Source organism: Nerophis lumbriciformis, linkage group LG28 (genome assembly GCF_033978685.3).
Source record: "Nerophis lumbriciformis linkage group LG28, RoL_Nlum_v2.1, whole genome shotgun sequence".
NCBI lineage: Eukaryota > Metazoa > Chordata > Actinopteri > Syngnathiformes > Syngnathidae > Nerophis > Nerophis lumbriciformis.
In genome coordinates, this window is record NC_084575.2 from 35,318,067 (window position 1) to 35,340,566 (window position 22,500).

The following is a 22,500-nucleotide window of genomic DNA, read 5'->3' on the forward strand; positions in this document are numbered from 1 at the left end:
ACTTCATTGTGAGATGACTGGCCCATAAATCATCGGCCCTTTTCTATAAATCACGGCAGATGGCAGGGAGCGAGCCGGGGGCTCGTGGGAGCTCCGTGCCGCCCCCCAGTGCATGATGGGAGAGGCTTCGGCGAGGCTCGCGCAGGAGCGGGGTCACTTCCAGTTTGCAGATGGGAAGTGGCAGAGGCCGAAGCGCTCTCCTTATCCCGCGGCTGATGAGATGCAGACCCTGCAGGTCCTCGCCGTTTAGCAGGCCTCAGCTGTCTGCTTAATATGGAGACAACTTCATGGAGCGGCGTCCCCCAGCTGCACTGACACCTGTCAGCTTGACGCCCCGCGTCCACCTGGGAGGAAGCCTGCCTTCATTATTCATCAGCACGGTTCCTGCACTCTTTCACACCGAGCTCATTTCTGCTCCAACATCTTCATCCCATCTCCGGCATGCGCATACGCGCATTGCATGATGATCTCGCCGCTCCTGTGAAGACCGCCAAGGACAGTGGGAGGTGTCCAAGGTCGACAGGGGTCTGTCATCCCTGCGTACGTCTCAGCTGCCATTGATGAAAATGACGGTTTGATAATTTAATAAGCGAGCCGGCGTAATCGCTGCCTTTTTCTTCCAATTCTCATCAGGCCGGGGTTGCGTTCCATCATCAGAAAATAAACACCATCCATCATCCTTTTCATGATGATGCCGCTGACAGGCCGCGCCGCGCCGCGCATAAATATTCTGGGACATGGTTCAACTGACTTTGTTGGGCCAGCGAGGAGAAACGTTGCTTGAAGTCTTTCATCAGTGGAGGACACGGCCAAGACCGGCGGGACCCAACAACGAAGCCTCGCCGTAACGGCAAAGAAAACACAGCAAGAACGTACAGAAGACGATGAGGAAGACTCAAACATCAGAATTGCATCAGGTGCTGAATGTTTCATACTCCTCGGATCTCAATGTTCTCTTCAGAACTCTCCTTGTGGTTCAGACCTCGCAGCCATCCACGAGTTCATTGTGTCTTTGACAAAAACACCCACGTGGATCCAGTCAGTTGTGTATCTTCACACAAAATCATGGCATCAGCCACTTTGCTTTATAACACAACAGTGTCAGCTATACAATGTCTCACATACATGTTAGATCCACTATGGACTGGACTCTCACAATATTATGTTAGATCCACTATGGACTGGACTCTCACTATTATGTTAGATCCACTATGGACTGGACTCTCACTATTATGTTAGATCCACTATGGACTAGACTCTCACTATCATGTTAGATCCACTATGGACTGGACTCTCACACTATTATATTAGATCCACTATGGACTGGACTCTCACTATCATGTTAGATCCACTATGGACTGGACTCTCACACTATTATGTTAGATCCACTATGGACTGGACTCTCACACTATTATGTTAGATCCACTATGGACTGGACTCTCACTGTCATGTTAGATTCACTATGGACTGGACTCTCACTATTATGTTGGATCCACTATATTGGACTCTCTCACGATTATGTTAGATCCATTATGGACTGGACTCTCACACTATTATGTTAGATCCACTATGGACTGGACTCTCACTATTATGTTAGATCCACTATGGACTGGACTCTCACTATTATGTTAGATCCACTATGGACTGGACTCTCACTATTATGTTTGATCCACTATGGACTGGACTCTCACTATTATGTTAGATCCACTAAGGACTGGACTCTCACAATATTATGTTAGATCCACTATGGACTGGACTCTCACACTATTATGTTAGATCCACTATGGACTGGACTCTCACTATTATGTTAGATCCACTATGGACTGGACTCTCACAATATTATGTTAGATCCACTATGGACTGGACTCTCACACTATTATGTTAGATCCACTATGGACTGGACTCTCACTATTATGTTAGATCCACTATGGACTGGACTCTCACTATTATGTTAGATCCACTATGGACTGGACTCTCTCACTATTATGTTAAATCCACTATGGACTGGACTCTCACTATTATGTTAGATCCACTATGGACTGGACTCTCACACTATTATGTTAGATCCACTATGGGCTGGACTCTCACACTATTATGTTAGATCCACTATGGACTGGACTCTCACTATTATGTTAGATCCACTATGGACTGGACTCTCACACTATTATGTTAGATCCACTATGGACTGGACTCTCACACTATTATGTTAGATCCACTATGGACTGGACTCTCACTGTCATGTTAGATTCACTATGGACTGGACTCTCACTATTATGTTAGATCCACTATATTGGACTCTCTCACGATTATGTTAGATCCATTATGGACTGGACTCTCACACTATTATGTTAGATCCACTATGTACTGGACTCTCACTATTATGTTAGATCCACTATGGACTGGACTCTCACTATTATGTTAGATCCACTATGGACTGGACTCTCACACTATTATGTTAGATCCACTATGGACTGGACTCTCACACTATTATGTTAGATCCACTATGGACTGGACTCTCACTATTATGTTAGATCCACTATGGACTGGACTCTCACTATCATGTTAGATCCACTATGGACTGGACTCTCACTATCATGTTAGATCCACTATGGACTGGACTCTCACACTATTATGTTAGATCCACTATGGACTGGACTCTCACTATTATGTTAGATTCACTATGGACTGGACTCTCACTATCATGTTAGATCCACTATGGACTGGACTCTCACACTATTATGTTAGATCCACTATGGACTGGACTCTCACTGTCATGTTAGATTCACTATGGACTGGACTCTCACTATTATGTTAGATCCACTATATTGGACTCTCTCACGATTATGTTAGATCCATTATGGACTGGACTCTCACACTATTATGTTAGATCCACTATGGACTGGACTCTCACTATTATGTTAGATCCACTATGGACTGGACTCTCACTATTATGTTAGATCCACTATGGACTGGACTCTCACTATTATGTTAGATCCACTATGGACTGGACTCTCACTATTATGTTTGATCCACTATGGACTGGACTCTCACTATCATATTAGATCCACTATGGACTGGACTCTCACTATTATGTTAGATCCACTATGGACTGGACTCTTACTATCATGTTAGATCCACTATGGACTGGACTCTCACTATTATGTAAGATCCACTATGGACTGGACTCTCACTATTATGTTAGATCCACTATGGACTGGACTCTCACACTATTATGTTAGATCCACTATGGACTGGACTCTCACACTATTATGTTAGATCCACTATGGACTGGACTCTCACACTATCATGTTAGATCCACTATGGACTGGACTCTCACTATCATGTTAGATCCACTATGGACTGGACTCTCACACTATCATGTTAGATCCACTATGGACTGGACTCTCACTATCATGTTAGATCCACTATGGACTGGACTCTCACACTATTATGTTAGATCCACTATGGACTGGACTCTCACTATTATGTTGGATCCACTATGGACTGGACTCTCACTATCATGTTAGATCCACTATGGACTGGACTCTCACTATCATGTTAGATCCACTATGGACTGGACTCTCACACTATTATGTTAGATCCACTATGGACTGGACTCTCACTATTATGTTAGATAAGTTAAGTTAAGTTAGGCTCCCATTTTTATAGTCTTTGGTATGCCTCGGCCGGGGTTTGAACTCACAACCTACCCATCTCAGGGCGGACACTCTAACCACTAGGCCACTGAGTAGGTTTAAAATGTAAAAAACAACAAAATATGAATGCAAAGTGTAAAAAACAGCTACAATATGATATATTATTATGTAAAAATGTGTGTTCCTGACACTTGTATTTGGGTCTGGCTGCTCTGTAAACACTCTGCTTTGTTCCTGGTCTGAGCTGCTGTGACCTAGATGACCCTAATAACTCCTACACTCTTAGAAATAAAAGTGCTAAGTAGAACCATATAAGGTTCTTCTGCTCGTCCTCATAGGAGAACCCTTTTTGGCTCCAGGTAGAACCTTTTTATAAAGGTTCCACCTGGAACCCTTTTGGAGGGTTCTACCTAGAACTGTGTGTGTAAGGTTCCACCCAGAACCCCCCATGAGAGGTTCTACAAAGAACCCACGCAGGGAGTTCCACCAAGAACCCTTTCATGTTTCAAGGGTTTCATCTAGAACCCACACAGGGTTGTTCCACTAAGAACCCTTTCATATTTCAAGGGTTTCATTTAGAACCCACACAGGGAGTTCCACTAAGAACCCTTTCGTTTGTCAAGGGTTTCATCTAGAACCCATGCAGGGAGTTCCACTAAGAACCCTTTCGTTTGTCAAGGGTTTAATCTAGAACCCATGCAGGGAGTTCCACTAAGAACCCTTTCATGTTTCAAGGGTTTCATCTAGAACTCACACAGGGAGTTCCACAACGAACTCTTTCATGTTTCAAGGGTTTCATCTAGTACCCACACAGGGAGTTCCACTAAGAACCCTTTCGTTTGTCAAGGGTTTCATCTAGAACCCATGCAGGGAGTTCCACTAAGAACCCTTTCATGTTTCAAGGGTTTCATCTAGAACTCACACAGGGAGTTCCACAAAGAACTCTTTCATGTTTCAAGGGTTTCATCTAGAACCCACACAGGGAGTTCCACTAAGAACCCTTTCGTTTGTCAAGGGTTTCATCTAGAACCTATGCAGGGAGTTCCACTAAGAACTCTTTCATGTTTCAAGGGTTTCATCTAGAACCCACACAGGGAGTTCCACTAAGAACCCTTTTGTATTTCAAGACTTTCATCTAGAACCCACGCAGGGAGTTCCACTAAGAACCCTTTTGTATTTCAAGGGTTTCATCTAGAACCCACACAGGGAGTTCCACAAAGAACTCTTTCATGTCTCAAGGGTTTCATCTAGAACCCACACAGGGAGTTCCACTAAGAACCCTTTCGTTTGTCAAGGGTTTCATCTAGAACCTATGCAGGGAGTTCCACTAAGAACCCTTTCATGTTTCAAGGGTTTCATCTAGAACTCACACAGGGAGTTCCACAAAGAACCCTTTCATGTTTCAAGGGTTTCATCTAGAACTCACACAGGGAGTTCCACTAAGAACCCTTTTGTTTGTCAAGGGTTTCATCTAGAACCTATGCAGGGAGTTCCACTAAGAACCCTTTCAGGTTTCAAGGGTTTCATCTAGAACTCACACAGGGAGTTCCACAAAGAACTCTTTCATGTTTCAAGGGTTTCATCTAGATCTGACACAGGGGGTTCTAAAAACATCCCTTTTCAAAGGTTTTCACCGATAACCGTCTTGTCTTCTGAGGGTTCTATAAAGAACCATATTGTATTCTACAGATCAGTTTAGTTCATATTATATTGTGGTCATTTATCATGTTGACATTGAACAAACATTCAAAACATTTGAATGAGAAGAACATTTATTTAAAGATAGGCACCATTATTGGCAAATGTTATCAGGAAGTATGTCCCTGGTGACACAGGATCTTACCCATGCTTTCAACAATCCCTGAAGAACTCTTTCTTCCAAAAACGGTTCTCTGGATCAAAATAGTTCTTACTGGAACCCTTAGTGTTAGTGAGAACCCTTTTAAAACCAATTATTCAGAAAAGGGGTTTTAAAGGGTTCTCTGGATCAAAATGGTTCTTACTGAAACCATTAACGTTACCAAGAACCCTTGAAAAACCCTTTCATCGGGAAATGGTTTTTCAGAAGCAAATGGTTCCAGTTAGAACCTCAGCCCTTGTAGAAGAACCCTTTTAGAACCCTTATTTCTAAGAGTGTGGAACACTCAAAAGTGCAGATTTCAACCACTGAAATACTTCCTATAGTTGAAGACTTCCACTCATTTAAAAACATGACTGCACATCATAATGGCAAATACACTTTTCATGTTAAAGGTCTAAAAAAATAATGTAGGGCAGGATTGATCATCTTAATGGGCCACATGTGGCCCGCGGGCCCTATCTTGCCCAGGTCTGATGTATGTTTTATGCGGGCACTTTTGGGTAATAATAAGAAGACGATGGTCGACAGGGAAGGAAGCAAACTTTTAATTGTGTTCATGCGCCAAGAAAGTTTGGGAGACCATGGTGTGAAAAGTCCTCACACAGTTGAACCTTTACGTGCAGTTTGGTGTTGCATAATCCTGCTGACACCTGAAGGCATTATCCCCGCACACCTCTGCGGGTTTGAAGGCGGTAAGGCGAAGGAGCCACAGCTGTGGGAGGTTTTAATAAGGACCTCCGTTCTCAAAGTCCCCGAGAGGAGAGACCCTGAGGGTGGTGCTCTCTGGCCCACCTCAGCCCTCTGAAATGCAAGTTGTCACCCACATGGAAGCACTGAAAAGTCCTACGTTCCGAGGAGACACACAAACGTCTCGTGAGAGAACATTTGATGTGTTTGGTTTTGTAGTTCTAATTTACCACAAAAAAACATGCCAGAGTCTTCTTCTCTTCTTTTCAATATCAATCAATCAAAGTTTACTTATATAGCCCTAAATCACCAGTGTCTCAAAGGGCTGCACAAGCCACAACAACACCCTCGGCTCAGATCCCACATCAGGGCAAGGAAAAACTCAACCCAATGGGATGACAATGAGAAACCGTGGAGGGGACCGCAGATGTGGGCGACCGGTGCAATGGACGTCGAGTGGATCTAGTTAATAGTGTGAGAGTCCAGTCCATAGTGGATCTAGTTAATAGTATGAGAGTCCAGTCCATAGTGGATCTAACATAATAGTATGAGAGTCCAGTCCATAGTGGATCTAACATAATAGTGTGAGAGTCCAGTCCATAGTGGATCTAACATAATAGTGTGAGAGTCCAGTCCATAGTGGATCTAACATAATAGTGAGAGTCCAGTCCATAGTGGATCTAACATAATAGTGTGAGAGTCCAGTCCGTAGTGGATCTAACATAATAGTGAGAGTCCAGTCCATAGTGGATCTAACATAATAGTGAGAGAGTCCAGTCCATAGTGGATCTAACATAATAGTGAGAGTCCAGTCCATAGTGGATCTAACATAATAGTGAGAGTCCAGTCCATAGTGGATCTAACATAATAGTCTGAGAGTCCAGTCCATAGTGGATCTAACATAATAGTGTGAGAGTCCAGTCCATAGTGGATCTAACATAAAGTGTGAGAGTCCAGTCCATAGTGGATCTAGTTAATAGTGTGAGAGTCCAGTCCATAGTGGATCTAACATAATAGTGTGAGTCCAGGCCATAGTGGATCTAACATAATAGTGAGAGAGTCCAGTCCATAGTGGATCTAACGTAATAGTGAGAGAGTCCAGTCCATAGTGGATCTAACATAATAGTGTGAGAGTCCAGTCCATAGTGGATCTAACATAATAGTGTGAGAGTCCAGTCCATAGTGGATCTAACATAATAGTGAGAGTCCAGTCCATAGTGGATCTAACATAATAGTGTGAGAGTCCAGTCCATAGTGGATCTAACATAAAGTGTGAGAGTCCAGTCCATAGTGGATCTAACATAAAGTGTGAGAGTCCAGTCCATAGTGGATCTAGTTAATAGTGTGAGAGTCCAGTACATAGTGGATCTAACATAATAGTGTGAGTCCAGGCCATAGTGGATCTAACATAATAGTGAGAGAGTCCAGTCCATAGTGGATCTAACGTAATAGTGTGAGAGTCCAGTCCATAGTAGATCTAACATAATAATGTGAGAGTCCAGTCCATAGTGGATCTAACATAATAGTGAGAGTCCAGTCCATAGTGGATATAACATAGTAGTGTGAGAGTCCAGTCCATAGTGGATCTAACATAATAGTGAGAGAGTCCAGTCCATAGTGGATCTAGTTAATAGTGTGAGAGTCCAGTCCATAGTGGATCTAGTTAATAGTGTGAGAGTCCAGTCCATAGTGGATCTAACATAATAGTGTGAGAGTCCAGTCCATAGTGGATCTAACATAATAGTGAGAGTCCAGTCCATAGTGGATCTAACATAATAGTATGAGAGTCCAGTCCATATTGGGGCCAGCAGGAGATCATCTTGAGTGGAGACAGGTCAGCAGCACAGAGACGTCACCAACTGATGCACAGATGAGTGGTCCACCCTGGGTCCTGATGTTTTGGAGCAACATATGTTGCCATCCAAGCAACGTTACCATGGACGCCCCTGCTTATTTCAGCAAGACAACGCCAAGCCACGTGTTACATCAACGTGGCTTCATAGTAAAAGAGTGCGGGTACTAGACTGGCCTGCCTGTAGTCCAGACCTGTCTCCTATTGAAAATGTGAAGCCTAAAATACCACAACAAGACTCCCGGACTGTTGAACAACTTAAGCTGTACATCAAGCAAGAATGGGAAAGAATTCCACTTGAGAAGCTTCAAAAATGTGTCTCCTCAGTTCCCAAACCTTTACTGAGTGTTGTTAAAAGGAAAGGCCATGTAACACAGTGGTGAACATGCCCTTTCCCCAACTACTTTGGCACGTGTTGCAGCCATGAAATTCTAAGTTATTTATTATTTGCAAAAAAAAAATAAAGCTTCTGAGTTTGAACATCAAATATGTTGTCTTTGTAGCATATTCAACTGAATATGGCTTGAAAAGGATTTGCAAATCATTGTATTTCGTTTATATTTACATCTAAAAACAATTTCCCAACTCATATGGAAACGGGGTTTGTATATGTATATAGGTAGATGAAGGTGTATTCAGTATAGTTATATATATATATATATATATATATATATATATATATATATATATACAGGTATATATGCATATAAAGGTATATACAGTATATATGTATATATATATATATATTGTTGCGTTTTGGACCAGTTGTTCCTCCCAGGGAATTCAAGTCACAAGTCGCTCCCAAATTCTTTACGACACTTAAAGCTGAGTTGAAAAAAACCACCAGAGACAGAATTAGGTATTTTGTTCTATATTTTCAAAGCTTTGCAAATATACTTTTTGAGACCAGTCTAGCCTAGAACATTCTATTTCGCCCCCCCAAAATGGTCTGTCTCCCCGACCCAAAACCCTCTCTCCTCCCCCCTCTCTCTAGACAAAATATATGCTAGTCAAAACACATTCCAAAGCATTCAAGGTTAACACACACAGTTTACTTGCAGAGAAACAGAAAGAGAATAAATGGAAAACACGAGCTGTTTTCAAATATGACTATGAAAGAAAATAAGTAACACAAAAATTCGGATATATGTAAATATCTGCCTCCGACAAGGTAAATAAAGTATATATATATATATATATATATATATATATATATATATATATATATATATATATATATATATATATATATATATATATATATAGGTATATATGTATATAAAGGTATTTACAGTATAGATGTAATATGATCAAACTTACTTGCCAACCCTCCCGAATTTTCCGGGAGACTCACGAAATTAAGCGCCTCTCCCAAAAACCTCCCGGGACAAATATTCTCCCGAAAATCTCCCTATTGATGGGAGGACAACAGGGTGACAAGAACTAAATCATCCAGAGTAGAGATAAATTGTATTATTATGTTTATCTTACCTAAAAATAAATATATTTATTTAATTAAAAAAAATAAATAAAATAAAAATACATTTTTACTATATTTTGCTAAAAATTAATTGTATTTTTATTTGTATTTTTTCTGACTCCTTATTACATCCAGCCATATAATTATACATTAAAATAAACATATTTGAAATAATTAATTTTAAATTATCATAATTAATTTAAAATGACCATATTTAATTATTAAAATAATTGCTTGTTTATCAACAACTTTAGCAATTTATTCATTACATTTTGAAGCTCTCAGAAGCCAAGTTATGTTATATTCCTTAATATTTATTTATGCAAGTTTGAAGTATCAATTATCTAAACACAGTTTTGTTTGCATATTTTCAGGGTATATATATATATATATATATATATATATATGTATGAAATACTTGACTTGGAGAATTCTGGCTGTCAATATACTCCTCCCCTCTTAACCACGCCCCCAACCACGCCGCGCCCCACCCCCGACCACGCCCCCAGCCCCCACCTCCCGAAATCGGAGGTCTCAAGGTTGGCAAGTATGCGTTAGCCTACATGAAATTATTTGTCTGTTAGTAACCTGGCTTTTTAGCATTAAGCTAATGTTACATGATTCGGCAATTGCTAATCAATAAATAGCGAGTTCTGTTTTAACGTCGGGTTAATATTGTGGAGGGGGCTAAATTGTTATGGAAAATAATAATGTAACGTTAGGTAATTACAGTACTCCCACCTTACATTCCTCAGGGACATTTGTATTAGATCTTTTAAGCAGGTGTTTTTGTTTACATTGTTATTGCCTTCTGGTTAGCTAATGTTTGCCCTGCAGGTAATCGTCACTTTTCCACCCCTTTATATATTAGGTATAGTTGTAAGTTAAAAAAAAGGTCAAAGACAAAGCTATTCGGTTTCTTCTGAGTATATACACTTCACTGCCGATGTGGGGGGGCGCCACCTAAAATCTTGCCTAGGGCGCCAGATTGGTTAGGGCCGGGCCTGCGTAATGAACACATGAATAATGATCTCAGCGTCGCTATAGTGGAATAATATGAATTGCAACCACTCAAGTTACATAGTCCAGATGTTGGTCAGAGTACCAAATGCTGACCTCAGTCGCTTAGCAGATGTTGTTTGTCCAGCAGTTACACTTTTAGAAAATCACAGCTTTGTTCCACAATGAAGAAGATGCTAAGCGTGCCTTGTTTCAGAGTTAAAAGAAGTCACTTCTGTGTTTTTTTCCCCCGTGATGAGTCGCTAATAGCACAAAGTTGTGTGAGCAGATGGCATGTTTGTGTAAAGCAGATGTTATTTTGCATAGCGACACATGATGAATATGCATAAGTATTAGTTCATGACACTTGGCTGCCAGCAGTCCTGCCAGCGCCGCTTTCCCCGACATACAACTTTCTGCAACTCTTTTCTCATCTTATGTAGGAAGTTAAACACGTTCCAGATACCAGAGGCTGCAGGTCCTTCCAGAACCATGAAGGTGTTCCCCCCCCCGCCCCTTTTCCCATGGAATTGACCCCACTTTCAGAGGATGAACATTATTCTGAGGGCCTTGGTTAATATTAAGCAGGCACTGACACTGGCGCCTAGCAGGGAGGTGGGCCCTCTTGCAGCTTCAATAATGCATGCGTCCCTCAGGGGCCACCATGCAAAAAAAAAAAAGCGCAAGGTGATTTGGATAATATCTGACAGACGTCATTTATCCACTCGGGCTGACTTCATCAGACGTTGACCCGCAGACTTTATATCTCACATCCAGAGTTGTGTTCTGAACCTGTGAGGTCATTTCCATATCGCTCTAATGGAAATGAATGAGGCGTCCGCGTGTGCCGAGCACTATCCATCATCTGCGCCGCCGCGTTTGACGGCCGCCGTCCAGTCTTGTCAGCACTGCCATGTTTGGAATAGGATAACCACGACAGGCTCGCTGTCATCATGAGACTCCTCCCACACTCCCACTGACTCCACATCAGCAGTTCTTCACATACCTGAAACCAGGGCTGCAATGATGGGGTCACCAATGAAAAGGATACACACACACACACACACACACACACACACACACACACACACACACACACACACACACACACACACACACACACACACACACACACACACACACACACACACACATTTTTGCAAAGACTGTTTGCCAAAGCACTGATTTACAAGGTGAGTTTCTTGTGCAGTCACAGAGACAGCATGCCGAAGGGCAGGGGCGTCACTAGCTTTTAAGGACAGGGGGGGCTTAGCCCCTAGGAGATGCACAGGATGTGAGCGAACGTAGCGCACGAGCACAAAACCTCACAAACGGCTAACAAAGACTTAGAAATGATTCATTGTTATTATTATTTTTTCAGTCGGTTTATTTTCAATCTGTGTTCAGTACAACAACAAACATGTCAATCAATCAATCAATCAATCAATGTTTATTTATATAGCCCTAAATCACAAGTGTCTCAAAGGGCTGCACAAGCCACAACGACATCCTCGGTATAGCCCACATAAGGGCAAGGAAAAACTCACCCCAGTGGGACGTCGATGTGAATGACTATGAGAAACCTTGGAGAGGACCGCATATGTGGGTAACCCCCCCCTCTAGGGGAGACCGAAAGCAATGGATGTCGAGTGGGTCTGACATAATATTGTGAGAGTCCAGTCCATAGTGGATCCAGCATAACAGTAAGAGTCCAGTCCACAGTGGGGTCAGCAGGAAACCATCCCGAGCGGAGACGGGTCAGCAGCGCAGAGATGTTCCCAACCGATATACAGGCGAGCGGTTCACCCCGGGTCCCGACCCCGGACAGCCAGCACCCCATCCATGGCCACCGGATCTGTGTGCCTCCCCTTCCACAAGGGATAGGGGGGAACAGAGGAGAAAAGAAAAGAAACGGCAGATCAACTGGTCTAAAAAAGGGGGGCTATTCAAAGGCTAGAGTATACAAATGAGTTTTGAGATGGGACTTAAATGTTTCTACTGAGGTAGCATCTCTAATTGTTACCGGGAGGGCATTCCATAGTACTGGAGCCCCAATAGAAAACGCTCTACAGCCCGCAGACCTTTTTTGGGCTCTGGGAATCACTAATAAGCCGGAGTTCTTTGAAGGCAGATTTCTTGCCGGGACATATGGTACAATGCAATCGACAAGATAGGATGGAGCTAGACCGTGTAGTATTTTATACGTAAGTAGTAAAACCTTAAAGTCACATCTTAAGTGCACAGGAAGCCAGTGCAGGTGAGCCAGTATAGTTATATATATATGTATATATGTATATAAAGGTATATACAGTATAGGCGTAATATGATCAAACTTTCTTGTTCTTGTCAAAAGTCTAGCAGCCGCATTTTGTACCAATTGTAGTCTTTTAATGCTAGACATAGGGAGACCCCAAAATAATATGTTACAGTAATCGAGACGAGACGTAACGAACGCATGAATAATGATCTCAGCGTCGCTAGTGGACAAAATGGAACGGATTTTAGTGATATTACGGAGATGAAAGAAGGCCGTTTTAGTAACACTCTTAATGTGTGACTCAAAGGAGAGAGTTGGGTGGAAGATAATACCCAGATTCTTTACTGAGTCGCTTTGTGTAATTGTTTGGTTGTCAAATGTTAAGGTGGTATTATTAAATAAATGTCGGTGTTTAGCAGGACCGATAATCAGCATTTACGTTTTCTTAGTGTTGAGTTGCAAGAAGTTAGCGGACATCCATTGTTTAATTTCATTAAGACACGCGACATTTTGTTTACAGCATCAACAAGAAACAATGACTTGCATGATCCTTCAAGATACACTGAAACACAATGAAAGTCATGGCATTAGCCTCTATGTTATTACTTCACAATATAGAGGCTAATGCCACCACTTTCGCTCACAATACAATAATTGTTTGTTCCTAATATTTTGAAGTTGCACAGATTACATTTTGGGCACATATGTGACTAAAATGATTGTAAATTCAAGCCCTGGAAATATTACTTAATTACTTGAATTAAAGTAATATCTGGATCAGGATAATTTGGCTTAAATATAATATATTTATATATATATATATATATATATTATGGCAAGTCGTTAAGGAAATTAAATATATATGGAAGTCTGAATAGAAATGAGGAACATTTATATATACTGTAAATAAGAAAGACTTAGAGTCCGTCTGCTGATCTGAAAAAGAGCCAAAGCTGTCAAAGAGCTGAGGGATCATCTTCAAATTTCAATGCTGAAACAATACAATTTAACTTCCATGGTTTGAGAGTAACGTAGTCCCGTCGTCCCGGGGACGGTAAAAAAAAAATGCACGGGACGAAATGAAATGCTCTACGGGACGATGGCTTTTAACCATTTTTTTTCTTTTTATGTATTTATTCATTTTACATTTTATATTAAATGTCTTGGTTTTTCCTCCCTCTGAAAATCCTATGAAATGTTTAACAAGCCATCCTATAACAATACAACAGCTATTAATGTAACAATACGATAAAACAAATATATTTAATGATGTTTTTTTCATTATTTTAACAATAGGCTAATGTATATTACTTTATATGGATTCTACAAGAAACACAAAACTTAAAAACTAAATTATTTACAATTGCAGACACAAGGTTTCGTGCAGCTTCACTCATTGTAAAGGAAGAAAAATGACTACAAAGATGGTGTCTGGGTTTTTCTTATATATATATATATATATATATATATATATATATATATATATATATATATATATATATATATAAATACATATTAAGTCTTTCATACATACATATATATATATATATATATATATATATATGTATGTATGTGTGGGAAAAAAAATCACAAGACTATTTCATCTCTACAGGCCTGTTTCATGAGGGGGGGTACCCTCAATCGTCAGGAGATTTTAATGGGAGCATTCGCATACCATGGTTTATATAGGGCACAGAGTGGGTGGGTACAGGCTGGCCTAGGGGCGTGGTGATTGGCTCATGTGTTACCTAGGAGGTGTTTCCGTCTATGGCGGCATGCTGTTACAATTTCGCTGCGCTTGTTGAGGGATGACAGGTCTGGACGGTAAATAATAAACAGTTTCTCTTTCAAGCATAGGTTGCATCTTTTATTACCACTATTGTAAGGTGTGCTGGATGCAAGAATTTGCCATGTTATTGAATATTCAACATTATTGTCTTTGAGGTCCCAAATGTGTTTGCTGAGTTCTGTGGTATTTCGCAGGTTTTGGTTCCTGAAAGAAGCCTTGTGATTGTTCCATCTGGTTTTGAATTCTCCCTCGGTTAATCGTACATATGTGTCGGATGTGTTAATGTCCTTGCGTATTACCTTAGATTGGTAGACAACTGATGTTTGTAAGCACCCCCCGTTGAGAGGGCAATCAGGATTCTTTCGACAGTTACATCCTTTGTTGGTTTTGGAGTCGCTCTGTCTGGGGGCCGACGGCTCATTTGCAATTGTTTTGTTGTGGTTTGAGATGATTTGTCGTATATTGTTCATGCAGCTGTAGCTCAATTTAATGTTGTTCTTGTTGAATACTTTTCTTAGGGTGTTGTCTTTGGGAAAGTGTTTGTCAATCAGATTGAGGAATTTGTGTCCAATGTTAGTTGAGACGTTTTTGCTGTATGGGGGGTTGTACCAGATGATGTCGTTTCGTTTTCTGTTCTTTTTTGGCTGGTTTCCTGGCGTGGGTTCATAGGTGAGGGTGAAATTGTATCCGCTTTCATCAAGGGCTTTTTGGTACGGGGGGGTTGCTTGGTCAAATTCAGCTTTGCTAGATGACAGCATCGATAGCCTTTTATTGATTCCGGTAGGTATTCTTTTCGTGGTGGTGGGTGGGTGGTTGCTGTCATGGTGCACGTATTGGAGTGTTGTGTTGGGTTTCGTGAATGGTTGGTAGCTGTTATTTCTCAGGTTGAAAGTGACGTCAAGGAAGTTGACGGTTTGCTTGTTGGCTTCAATCGTGATCCGTAGGCCGTTCTCTTTGAAAATTTGGCATATGCGCTTCTTGGTATTCTCGCTGCTCCTTGGCGAGGCGCGACACACTGCCAGTCCGTCATCACGGTAAATACCAAGGTTCAGATTGAGGCTAGCGAGCTGGGAGAGGAGGAAACTCCCAACGATATATAGATTACAAATACAATCTATTATATAAATAAATTATATATATGTATATATATATATATAAAATTTATTGATATAATATATATACATATATATATATATATATATATATATATATATATATATATATATATATATATATATATATATATATATATATAATTTATTTATATAATAGATTGTATTTGTGACACCTATGGTCATGAGCTTTGGGTTATGACCGAAAGGACAAGATCACGGGTACAAGCGGCCGAAATGAGTTTCCTCCGCCGGGTGGCGGGGCTCTCCCTTAGAGATAGGGTGAGAAGCTCTGTCATCCGGGGGGAGCTCAAAGTAAAGCCGCTGCTCCTCCACATGGAGAGGAGCCAGATGAGGTGGTTCGGGCATCTGGTCAGGATGCCACCCGAACGCCTCCCTAGGGAGGTGTTTAGGGCACGTCCGACCGGTAGGAGGCCACGGGGAAGACCCAGGACACGTTGGGAAGACTATGTCTCCCGGCTGGCCTGGGAACGCCTCGGGGTCCCACAGGAAGAGCTAGACGAAGTGGCTGGGGAGAGGGAAGTCTGGGCTTCCCTGCTTAGGCTGCTGCCCCCGCGACCCGACCTCGGATAAGCGGAAGAAGATGGATGGATGGATGGAGATTGTATTTGTAATATACTTTACATTTGATTCCTTACGTAACATCACCAGAATGATAGTCAACATGATCCACCCAGAAAAAAAAAAAAAAATGGCTTATCAATAAGCCATTTAAAAAAAAAAGGTTTTAATATTTATTTATATGTATCATTATTCTCCTACTCACCTTTCCAGTAGAGGCCTCTCCCCTCTCACTTTATGTGCTCCTCTGCCCTGACTCCTACAGGTCAATAGGGGTTGTGGAGTGATTATTATTATTATCTACTGATGATAGTCATACGTGAATGAGCTCAGCTCCTGTTCTCCTCCATGTGTAAAGTGAGAAACACAGCTGATGCTCCAGAAGGAAGTAACCCCAAAGATAGCAAATGGTAAAAAAGAGTGCACATTTAACTTTATAAATAACCAGGACCTTCATGATGCATTTCAGGCTAACTAGCTAACTAAGTAACAGCATTGTTTTAGAGTGGGAATGTAACTTTTTGTCAAACACAGACCTGGTGTAAAGTGGAGCTAATACATTTTACTACAAGCAGTGATGAATACTTACTTTCTTGAAAAAGTTTCTTATGTCCATTTTGCATCCGTTCACGTTCTTGTTCTGCAGTGCTGTATGCTAATGTGCTTCGTACACCTGCAGGACCGCAAGCAAGGTCGCAGAGAAAATGCGGACTGGATTTTGAGTGATGTGGGCATTTTCTATATGAACAAGTCCAAGGACCGCAAGCAAGATTGCAGAGAAAATGCGGACTGGATTTTGAGTGATGTGGGCATTTTCTATATGAACAAGTCCAAGGACCGCAAGCAAGATTGCAGAGAAAATGCGGACTGGATTTTGAGTGATGTCGGCATTTTCTATATGAACAAGTGGAATGGATTGGATACCGACGCACGAAAGGGGCTCTCTACCTTACGCTACGAAGTGAGGGGAAACTGAGTTAATAATGACAGGTTATATGATTATTTATTTAAACTCATATTCGGGCATTTTAATTACAGCAAGGTGGTCTTACAGCTGGGCCTTAGGCCTGTCGCACCTCCACCGGTGCCTGTGGTGGACTGTGCATGGCAGGGACCTCCTCTTCCCTGAGGCAGGCCTAAACCTGACCGCATACCAGGAAAGGTTTTGCTGCAGGGTCTTCAGCTGGGGACCACCTCTCATTGATGTTTCGCCCCTTAGCCCAGAACATCTCCCGGTGGCGGGGCAGTGAACAGGGACGTCTCCCTGACACCCCCTGCAGCAAAACCTACTTGGATACTGCTCCCCAAGCCTTGTTGCGTCGTTTGAGCCAGAGCCAGTGGCTAGCTTTCTCTGCTACTTCTGAGAGCTCCTTGGTGGATCTGCTCAGGGTGGCTCCACGTAGTCCCAGGTCCTTGAGCAGGCGTGGTGTTGATCTGCCCACAAAGCCTCTGGGTCCCACCTCCACCGGATACAGTCATCCACTTTCTCTGCAATCCGCGACAAGGTCTGCATACTTTGCCTTCTTTCTCTCGTAGGAAGCTTCCAGTCCCTCCTCCCATGGCACTGTCAGCTCAATCAGTACTACTGACTTCAGAGCTGCAGACCACAGCACCACATCTGGTCTTAAGGTGGTGCTGCATATCTCCTGTGGGAACTGGAGCTGCCTACCCAGGTCCACTTCCATCTTCCACGCCGCCCCTGGTGTTAATAGCTTGGCGGGTGTTCTCTTGCTGGAATGTGTCGCAGGTTCCCCCTGCCTTAGGAAGTGGATCGTGCATTGGCTTTCTGCTGGACTCTGGTTGTTTGCCTCCTGCCGACTTTATAATGAATATGTCGGCATGTATTTGTAAAAAAAATAAAATAAAATAAAAAATGTTTTTTGTTTTTTTTACGCTCTGTAATATCATCAAAAGGTTCAGACAATCTGGAGAAATCACTGCACGTAAGCCATGATATTATGGACCTTCGATCCCTCAGGCAGTATTGCATCAAAAAGTGACATCAGTCGCTTCACACTCGGCTGCGAAACGATCCAGTGAGAGCTGAAGATCCTGGCCAGATGAAGCCATCAGGACCACATCATCTGCAAAAAGCAGAGAATCTATTCCTACAGCCACCAAACCGGATCCCCTCAATACCTTGACTGCGCTTAGAAATTCTGTCCATATCAGTTGTAAACAGAATGGGTGACAAAGGGCAGCCTTGGCGGAGTCCAACCCTCATTGGATACGGGTTCTGACTTACTGCCGGCAATACAGACCAAGCTCTGACACTGATCATACAGGGAGCGGACCACCACAATCAGGCGGTCCGATACCCCGTACTCTCTGAGCACTCTCCGCAGGACTTCCCGAGGGACACGGTCCAATGCCTTGTCCAAGTCCACAAAACACACGTAGACCAGTTGGGCAAGCTCCCATGCACCTTCAAGGATCCTGCGGAGAGTATACAGTTGGTCCACAGTTCCACGACCAGTACGAAAACCACACTGCTCCTTCTGAATCTGGACTATCCAGCGTAGCGTCTTCTCCAGTACACCTGAATAGACCTTACTGGGAAGGCTGAGGGGTGCCTGAAAGAGTAGCTCCTTTAAATTCCTTCATTTTACTTTATTTTTGGTTTTATTCTCAACTGTTCTTGCTTTTTTTTAATCACTTATCTTTTCCATAAACCACTAAATATGGTTCTTGGGCGCTTTTGTGTGTTTTTGTTTCTTTTTGGGACGTTCTGTGTTTGGCTTTGGTCAGTGGAGTTTGCATGTTCTCCCCGTGCCTGCGTGGGTTCACTCCGGGTACTCCGGCTTCCTCCCACCTCCAAAAACATGCACCTGGGGATAGGCTCCTCCCACCTCCAAAGACATGCACCTGGGGATAGGCCCCTCCCACCTCCAAAGACATGCACCTGGGGATAGGCCCCTCCCACCTCCTAAGACATGCACCTGGGGATAGGCCCCTCCCACCTCCAAAGACATGCACCTGGGGATAGGCCCCTCCCACCTCCAAAGACATGCACTTGGGGATAGGCCCCTCCCACCTCCAAAGACATGCACCTGGGGATAGGCCCCTCCCACCTCCAAAGACATGCACCTGGGGATAGGCCCCTCCCACCTCCAAAGACATGCACCTGGGGATAGGTTGATTGGCAACACTAAATGGTCCCTAGTGTGTGAATGTGAGTGTGAATGTTGTCTGTCTATCTGTGTTGGCCCTGCGATGAGGTGGGGACTTGTCCAGGGTGTAAAAAATGAGGCCGCCGTTAGTGAGATCTTAGTGCGTGGCCACCTCTGGTTCCACTTGTGCCTGCAGCTATGTTCCCACTTGTGCCCGCAGCTATGTTCTCACTTGTGCCTGCAGCTACCGTATTTTCCGCACCATAAGGCGCCCTGGGTTATAAGCCGCGCCTTCAATGAACGGCATATTTCAAAACTTTGTCCACCTATAAGCCGCCCCGTGTTATAAGCCGCATCTAACTGCGCTAAAGGAATGTCAAAAAAACAGTCAGATAGGTCAGTCAAACTTTAATAATATATTAAAAACCAGCGTGATGTGGGCGCGCATGGAGTCGTATATCAACATGGACGGAGCTGCGTGAAAAAAGCCACCCGGCCTTTTCGCGTAAACTTACCTTAACCACTCGCTCATCTTTTCTTCATCCATCCATCCCTTCGAGTTAGCTTTTATGATGACGCCGGCTGGAAAGGTCTCTTTTGGCAAGGTCTTCCTTTTGAATATCACCATAGGTGGAAGTTTCTGGTCATTAGCATGGCAAGCTAGAACCACAGTGAAGGATGACTTCTCATTCCCTGTGGTGCGAATATTCACCGTACGTGCTCCCGTTGTATCCACAGTGCGGTTCACAGGAATATCAAAAGTCAGTGGAACCTCGTCCATGTTGATAATGTTCTCTGGCCGGATCTTTTTTTCAGCTATCTTGTTTTTACAATATGCACGGAAAGTAGCCAGCTTTTCTTGAAAGTCTTTAGGCAGTTGCTGTGAAATAGTAGTCCGTGTGCGGATGGAGAGATTGCGTCTTTTCATGAACCGGATCCCTGTCGCTTAGTAGGAGCCATTTTGTGGTCTTTACAGATGTAAACACACAAAGGAAATGAAACGTAATATCCGCGCGCTTCTTCTTCTTCTACGCGGGCGGGTGGTTGCTTACAGTAGAAGAAGAAGCGCTTCCTGTTCTATGGGGGCGGGTGCTTACCTTGGCGGTTGCTTGCGTAGAAGAAGAAGCACTTCCTCTTCTACGGGGAAAAAAGATGGCGGCTGTTTACCGTAGTTGCGAGACCGAAACTTTATGAAAATGAATCTTAATATTAATCCATATATAAAGCGCACCGGGTTATAAGCCGCACTGTCAGCTTTTGAGTAAATTTGTGGTTTTTAGGTGCGGCTAATAGTGCGGAAAATACGGTATGTTCCCACTTGTGCCTGCAGCTATGTTCTCACTTGTGCCTGCAGCTATGTTCTCACTTGTGCCCGCAGCTATGTTCTCACCTGTGCCCGCAGCTATGTTCTCACTTGTGCCTGCAGCTATGTTCCCACTTGTGCCTGCAGCTATGTTCTCACTTGTGCCTGCAGCTATGTTCTCACTTGTGCCTGCAGCTATGTTCCCACTTGTGCCCGCAGCTATGTTCTCACTTGTGCCTGCAGCTATGTTCTCACTTGTGCCTGCAGCTATGTTCTCACTTGTGCCTGCAGCTATGTTCTCACTTGTGTCTGCAGCTATGTTCTCACTTGTGCCTGCAGCTATGTTCCCACTTGTGCCCGCAGCTATGTTCCCACTTGTGCCCGCAGCTATGTTCCCACTTGTGCCTGCAGCTATGTTCTCACTTGTGCCTGCAGCTATGTTCTCACTTGTGCCTGCAGCTATGTTCTCACTTGTGTCTGCAGCTATGTTCTCACTTGTGCCTGCAGCTATGTTCTCACTTGTGCCTGCAGCTATGTTCTCACTTGTGTCTGCAGCTATGTTCTCACTTGTGCCTGCAGCTATGTTCCCACTTGTGCCCGCAGCTATGTTCCCACTTGTGCCCGCAGCTATGTTCCCACTTGTGCCTGCAGCTATGTTCCCACTTGTGCCTGCAGCTATGTTCTCACTTGTGCCTGCAGCTATGTTCCCACTTGTGCCTGCAGCTATGTTCCCACTTGTGCCTGCAGCTATGTTCTCACTTGTGCCTGCAGCTATGTTCCCACTTGTGCCTGCAGCTATGTTCTCACTTGTGCCTGCAGCTATGTTCCCACTTGTGCCTGCAGCTATGTTCTCACTTGTGCCTGCAGCTATGTTCCCACTTGTGCCTGCAGCTATGTTCCCACTTGTGCCTGCAGCTATGTTCCCACTTGTGCCTGCAGCTATGTTCCCACTTGTGCCTGCAGCTATGTTCCCACTTGTGCCTGCAGCTATGTTCTCACTTGTGCCTGCAGCTATGTTCTCACTTGTGCCTGCAGCTATGTTCTCACTTGTGCCTGCAGCTATGTTCTCACTTGTGCCTGCAGCTATGTTCTCACTTGTGCCTGCAGCTATGTTCTCACTTGTGCCTGCAGCTATGTTCTCACTTGTGCCTGCAGCTATGTTCTCACTTGTGCCTGCAGCTATGTTCCCACTTGTGCCTGCAGCTATGTTCTCACTTGTGCCTGCAGCTATGTTCTCACTTGTGCCTGCAGCTATGTTCTCACTTGTGCCTGCAGCTATGTTCTCACTTGTGCCTGCAGCTATGTTCCCACTTGTGCCTGCAGCTATGTTCTCACTAGTGCCTGCAGCTATGTTCCCACTTGTGCCTGCAGCTATGTTCTTACTAGTGCCTGCAGCTATGTTCTCACTAGTGTCTGCAGCTATGTTCCCACTTGTGCCTGCAGCTATGTTCTCACTTGTGCCTGCAGCTATGTTCTCACTAGTGCCTGCAGCTATGTTCCCACTTGCCCGAGAAGAAGGAAGTGGAGATCAAAAGTGTCCGCAACTGACTTCTGTGACGGACTCAGATGATTTGTTGTGGCTCCCAGCATCAAGTGCTCCCCAGAAGCACTTAGTTGTGTGTGTTTGAGGGCTGCGTCCTGTGGGCCGTGCTGTCACAGCTCATATTCAAGTACTAACTGGGCCTGCAGCTTTCCCCCCCCCCCCCCCCCCCCCACCCGGTTAACTTCCTTTCTCATCAGCTTCCCCGCCGCTATTTGAGATGATGTCCGCCGATTGCTGCCGAGGTGGGAAGGGGAAATGATTTAAGAGCT

General features: G+C 43.5%; 1 protein-coding gene across 1 annotated transcript in view; it reads right to left on the reverse strand.

Annotated features, from left to right (window-relative positions):
* Positions 1 to 405: 405 nt before the first annotated feature.
* LOC133570804 (uncharacterized) overlaps positions 406 to 22,500 on the reverse strand; it is a 99,198-nt gene continuing 77,103 nt past the window's right edge. The window contains exons 16-17 of the mRNA XM_072916618.1: positions 20,728 to 22,190; positions 406 to 551 (exon numbers count right to left, since the gene is read on the reverse strand). Of these exons, the coding sequence (XP_072772719.1) occupies positions 406 to 551; positions 20,728 to 22,190 (1,609 nt within the window). The remainder of the gene's footprint in view (positions 552 to 20,727; positions 22,191 to 22,500) is intronic.